At 44.9% G+C, this 6,127-nt stretch overlaps 1 protein-coding gene across 1 annotated transcript; it reads left to right on the top strand.

Annotated features, from left to right (window-relative positions):
• Positions 1–2,919: 2,919 nt before the first annotated feature.
• On the top strand, positions 2,920–3,664 carry ASCL4 (achaete-scute family bHLH transcription factor 4). The gene has a single exon (XM_027595758.1). The coding sequence runs from the start codon at positions 3,146–3,148 to the stop codon at positions 3,662–3,664; it is 519 nt and encodes a 172-aa protein (XP_027451559.1). The 5' UTR covers positions 2,920–3,145.
• The last annotated feature ends 2,463 nt before the right edge of the window (positions 3,665–6,127 follow it).

The following is a 6,127-nucleotide window of genomic DNA, read 5'->3' as shown; positions in this document are numbered from 1 at the left end:
GATGGGAGACATCTTTAAAGTTGGAGAAAACATTTCTTTGGGTCAAAACTGATCAGAGAGATTGGGAGTCAGAACCTCCTCTTTTGAGCTCTTGTGTGACAAGAACGCAGCCTCCCCCCACATATTATGTAACAAAACAATGCTCTCACTGAAGAAGCTACTTATTTCTAATGCCCTTGCACCTTCAAAAAGCATAATACTAACAACACCCTTTGTGACCATGTAGATATCTCATAACATTACTCGGACCCTATAAAAAGATGACTAAAGAACCAGGATCTGACCATCTCTGATGTGGTTTTAGTAGACAAAAAAAAAAGAGAAAAGAAAAATCTTGTAGATATTTATTCCTCAGAGACAGAATTTATAGGAGCCAGAAAACCTGGCCCAAGACTTTTACATTATAATGATAAATCTGTTGGTTTGGGTCAAATCAGGTTATCATTCGAGTTTTCTGTACAGTTTGTCTTATTGTTTTAAACCTCACTAGATTAAAAAAATACAAAAGTAGTATGTGCCTTTTGTAACAAATTAAGCAGTAGAGATCTATAAAGAAAAATGAACAACACCCCTTCTCCCCAGAGCCACCTTTTTAAGGCAACCAATGACAGAAATTTACTGTGTGTCTTTCCACTTCCTTCCCTGTGCTCACATTAATACATATAAAGACATATGGATCATGTAGAATAGTTTGTTTTAAATTCACACTGCATATATTACTTTTCAATTTGCTTTTTTTCACTTGCCACATTATACAGCTCTGCAAGTTCTTACATATAGCTCTAATTCATTATTTTTTTAAAGATTTTATTTATTTATTTGACAGAGACAGCGAGAGAGGGAACACAAGCAGGGGGAGCGGGAGAGGGAGAAGCAGGCTCCCTGCTGAGCAGCCCAATACCGGGCTCCATCCCAGGACCCTGGGATCACGACCTGAGCCGAAGGCAGACGCTTAAAAGACTGAGCCACCCAGGCGCCCCTAACTCATTATTTTTAATAATAGCGTTTTCTTGAAGTATTAGCCCTCTATTGATGGACATTTAGGCTGTTTCCTTTTTTTCCTTTTAAAAATCACTACAAACAAGGCTGCAGTAGATAATGTTGTACATATAAATTCACGCTGGTGCATTTATCTACGTAGGATCTCTGAGTCAAAGGACATGTGATGTACAGTATTAATTTTAATAGTTATTTTCCCAAAAGCGTGTAGCGATTTATGCTTCTGCCCCTTCCCCAAATTCCTGCCTGCCCTGGATGTTTGCAATTTTTACATTTACATTTTCCAATCTGAGGATGAAATATGGTATCTCTTATCTGTTTGCCCTTTCCTCCCTCTCCTGTCTACTCTCCAGTCTGCAGACAGAGTGATGTTTTTGACAAACAAAATCTTACATTGTCACCTTTCTGCTTAAAACACCTCATTAATTTCCCATCACTCTTAGAACAAAGGCCAAAATCCTTAACATGGCCCAAAGCACCCTGTGGTCTTTCTACCTTTCTGGTGGGCTTGTCTCCCAGCTGGAAGGGCTTTCTCTGGATTGTTCTCAACTCTACTGAGAAATCAAGGTGACACCTTGTGTTGTTTGCTGGTACAAGCCTCACAGGGAGTTTTTAAAATGTGACTAACTTATGCCTAAAAGGAATAATTATTTCTATTTTATTTGCCTTGATGGAGATGTTTTTCCAGGTGCTTCGGGCAGATCATTTAGGGTAGCACTTGTCAAAAAAAAAAAAAAAAAAAAACATGTCAGGGCAACACCCTGACTCCTGAGGAATAGGGAGAAAGTCTGATCATAAATGTCAGGGATTTTTGCTTCTCGTTTTTAAGTTGGACTTTTAAAAGTAGAAGTTGCCTTTAATGTGCTCGGTTTGCAGAACAAGAAATCTGATTTTCAGTGTGATAACACATTTTTTGACATTAACCAGTACTGTTGGATTTTTAATGACACTTTCATCTTCAAAGCCTTTCACCAACACAGATGGATTAATTATTCTTTTTTTTTTTTTTTTGGTGGTGTGTTAAAAAGACAAGTCTTCAAAGCCATCATCCTTTATCCCTGGAATTGGGGCTCTTCACCTGCCCCCAAGGGAAAAATTAAATTGAATTGCATCTTTGTTTTTAAGAAGAATACAATAGAAATACACTTTTTGCACTATGGAAAAATGGTCTTATATCCTGGGTGGGATTAGAAGAGGTCGGGAAGCAGTGTTTAACCTGTGTTTACAGTAAGCACTGTGAGAAATAACTGGTTAAAAGTGTTTGTTACTGCTGTTCAACCTTTTGATGTGCTCTTAAATAAAAGTATCACACACACATGAAACGTCCTGCGTTCCCCATACGCAGGAGCCTAATACTCGCACCCTTATCTTCGTTGCTAAGGTATACTCCTTTCCTCCTCTCTTCGAAAAACGTCTAACGGGGTTTTTAAAAGATTGGGTTTTGGAGAAGTAAACCCTCAAGCCTCCCCGGAGGTCCCCTTTTGCTTGACACATCTTATAACCACAAGGGAGCAGTCTTTCCTTTGATGAGGTCTTCCCTCCACCTCCACAGAAATGGAAGAGCAAGGGTAAGTTTGCAAACAATCTGAAAGCTCTTTCCATTAGCCCTGGACGCCGGAAACCACAAAGGGCAGTCAAGTTTTGATTTTCAAGGAGAAAGCCTCTGGTAAACTTTCGCTCAGCCGCCAGATCTGTGGGTTCCTGGGAGGGGCTCTTTTGAAACCTGGAAGATTCCTATACTCTTGAAGAGGCAGAGCGGTGGATTACAGTAATTGAAAAGCTTGGGTGATTTTGAAAGATTACTCTGTTTGGTGTACGCTCACATTTCCAGGCTAAGGGGCCAAGCAGAGGCATCCCTTTTGTTATCTGCTGAAATAAGATCAGAGGGGAAGACAGGGTTTGAAGTGTGGATTAGGGGGTCCTAAATCTTTGCCTATCACCTCCGTCTGAAGCTTTATAAAATGATCGACGAGTGCAATGAATTTAGGGAATCATGCAGAGTTTCCCTGAAGCCTGTCCTGGAACCAGAAACTTCTTTAAAGTCCATCTGAATGGATCAGCAGATGATCTACGCTTCGAAGATTTTAAGTCTCATCTTCTAAGAGATTAGCCTCTTGGGTTGATCTGTTTGCTTTTCGGCGAGGGAATGGAGAAACGTAAACCGGCCGGCCTGCTGCCCTCGCCGTACCACCTCCGCACCGTGCCCTCGGACCTGCCGGGGACCCAGACCCGCCTCCCTCTCAGGAACCCGCTCAGGGTCTCCCGTCGTCTGGACGCCGCGTGCTGGCCGCGGGCGCCCATGGGCTGCGCCGCGAGGCCGCCTTGCCGGGCCCTGCCGCCTGAGGGCGCCGTGGAGCCCGCCTTCCTCCGCCGGCGCAACGAGCGCGAGCGGCAGCGGGTGCGCTGCGTGAACGAGGGCTACGCGCGCCTGCGAGACCACCTGCCCAGGGAGCTGGGCGACCGGCGGCTCAGCAAGGTGGAGACGCTCCGCGCCGCCATCGGCTACATCAGACACCTCCAGGAGCTGCTGGAGCGCCACGGCCGGGGACAGGAGGGCCCCGCCGGCGCCCGCCCCCCGCGCCCGGCCGAGTGCAACAGCGACGGCGAGTCCAAGGCCTCGTCGGCGCCTTCGCCCTGCAGCGAGCCCGAGGAGGCGGGCAGCTAGCGAGCGCCCGGCCCGGCCCCCCGCGCCCCCCGCCCTGCGCGCCCCAGGAGTCGGGCCAAAGAGTCTCTCCCAGGGTGGTTTGCAGTTTTGGCTCTCGCTTTTTCCCCCAGAACCAAATCTTAGGAAAAAGAAATGCGTGTTTTACGGGGGGCCGAGGGGGGCGGGGAGAGTGTATTTTGACATTCTGGTTGCCCTCCTCCCCCCAACCCCCCTTATTGGTTATGCGCCTGCAAACTCAAAGGTTTAAGGTGCTTATTACGGAAATTCTTCTACGGTCCTTCTCAAGTGCACACGGTACCGGATTCTGAGCACCTCATTATTCTAAAAACTCAAGAGGGCGACAACAACAGGAATTTCCCACAGCCCGCGGTGTGGGTACATTATGTACATGAATATCGAATTAAATCCAACCTTAACCAACGAAGAACTTTCCAAATAAATAAATAAATGACAGCCCTTAGGACGAGAGGACCGTTTTCCTGCATGCTTTCCTTTGAGAATTGCATTTGAAATTTAATTGACACTGTCACTTTGGGTGAAGGTGACTCTAAGCTGCCGCTTGAGCAAACACCCATTTGCCAGGGCCTGCTGCTAGACCAGCGCGTGCCGTTGGCTGAGTACGTGCACCGCGGTGTTCAAGAAGATCAGGGCGGTAATTTGATACAGCCAGCTTAATCCAAAAGTGGCCGTTTGGACACTTCATAGCATTGAGGAAATAATCAGATTTGGATGAAAACTTCTCAGTCGTTTCTGTCTGCTGGTTTTTTATTTTCCTTTTCTTTACATCTTGCTCTGTAGTTCTCACTCCATCTAACCTTTGGTTAAGTTAAAGTGACAAATTAAAAAAAAAAAAAAGGAAATGTATAGATGGTTGAAGAGGGTGGCCTGGGGTGCCTGGGTGGCTCAGTAGGTTAGGCGTCTGCCTTCCGCTCCTCATGATCCCAGGGTCCTGGGATTGAGCCCCACATCGGGCTCCCTGCTCAACGAGAAGCTTGCTTCTCCCTCTCCCCCTGCTTGTGTTCCCTCTCTTGCTGTCTCTCCGTCAAATGGATAAATAAAATCTTAAAAAAAAAATGAAGTGGGTGGACTGAAGTTGGCATGTTCTCAAACTTTCATCATCATAAGGGCCTCTAGGTACACTGAAATTATCTAGTGACTTTGGCTTTGTTCTTGGTCTTTGAAAAACATTTAATTTTAGTCAATTTTGTCTTAGAGACAATTATGAAATTCAGTAGATAAGTCAAATGCTTGTTGACATAGGAAGATAAACTTCCTCGCTCTAAAGTTGTTTTCTAATATCCTGAATTGACCTTTCCACAGAGGCAGTCTGGTATGGGGGTGGGGAGTGGGGCCAGCACAAGGGCAAGGAGAGAAAACTACTCATGGTGAGCCCTTTCAGGGCATGATTTAATCTCCACAAAGGCCTCATGACCTAGGTTTTAGTACCTCCTTTTTACAGATATGTCAACTGGGGGAAGATAATATGTTATATGAGTATCTTTTACGTGCCACGAATTCTGTTGTGTGCTTTTTACATGTTGTCCTATTTCATTCTCATTCATCCTAGTGAGGTATTACACATACGTTGTGGTTTAAAAGGGAGGGGGGCTTGCACAGGTTTGTATTGCTGTGGCTAGTTGAGCTGAGATTCAATACTGAGTTTGACCCTAAAGCCCAGACTTGCTGTGTCTCTTACCCTGTCCTCCCTTGCTCCCTTGTTAGCCAAGTGACAGAGCAAACATTTCTTAATTGCTCAGCAACTCCATTTCCTCATCTGTAGGTTTCACAGGAGAAGTGTAGATGAAAGACCATGGTAATCTGCAAGGTACTATTCAATGGTAAATTAGTCAGGTTTTAATCCTTTGGAGAAAATACTACTACTCGGTTCTATGGGGAGGAAAGCCTGGTTGAAAATGATCTCTAGGTAGTTAGTGTGATTTCTTCAGTGTGTTAGGAGGAGGACAGAGTAACCACATGGCATTAGGATTTTACCATCTATTGTAAGGTTCCAGGGGACATGACTTGACCTGTGGAAGCTGAATCCCTGTTAAAACATATAATTACCAATATTTGTAACAATGAGTTATAATGGATTCTGTGTTTCTGGCGGCACAGATAAATGCTTTACAACGATTCACAACAAATCTTTACTTTTTCTTAAGAACTGGGCAGAGCCTTTTGGTTTGAAGGAGCAAGACGTAACCTTGCTCTTGCCCATTCCTGGGTTACAGCCTTACCAACATCTGTCATGTATCCATTTTGGTCTCCAGGCTAGTTGTTACTCCCTATAGAGGTTTCAGTGAAGCAAGCCTGGGTGAGATATATTTACTGTTGGGGGGGGGATGGAAAACACCCATGTTACCTCCCTGGCTGAATTGGAGGAGAGGGTAATTCACCAAGTTGTTGAGAACCTTGAGAAACTTTTTAGGGGTCTTCGATAGTTCCCTCATTCTGCTCCAGCCA

The sequence above is a fragment of the Zalophus californianus genome, chromosome 9 (assembly GCF_009762305.2).
Source record: "Zalophus californianus isolate mZalCal1 chromosome 9, mZalCal1.pri.v2, whole genome shotgun sequence".
Classification (NCBI taxonomy): Eukaryota; Metazoa; Chordata; class Mammalia; order Carnivora; family Otariidae; genus Zalophus; species Zalophus californianus.
Note: the sequence above shows the minus strand (reverse complement) of the source record. Positions and strands in the feature narration are given on the sequence as shown.

What these genes read in the sequence shown, in the direction of transcription:
- ASCL4 (XM_027595758.1), top strand. Translation starts at nt 3,146, where the DNA reads ATGGAGAAACGTAAACCGGCCGGCCTGCTGCCCTCGCCGTACCACCTC.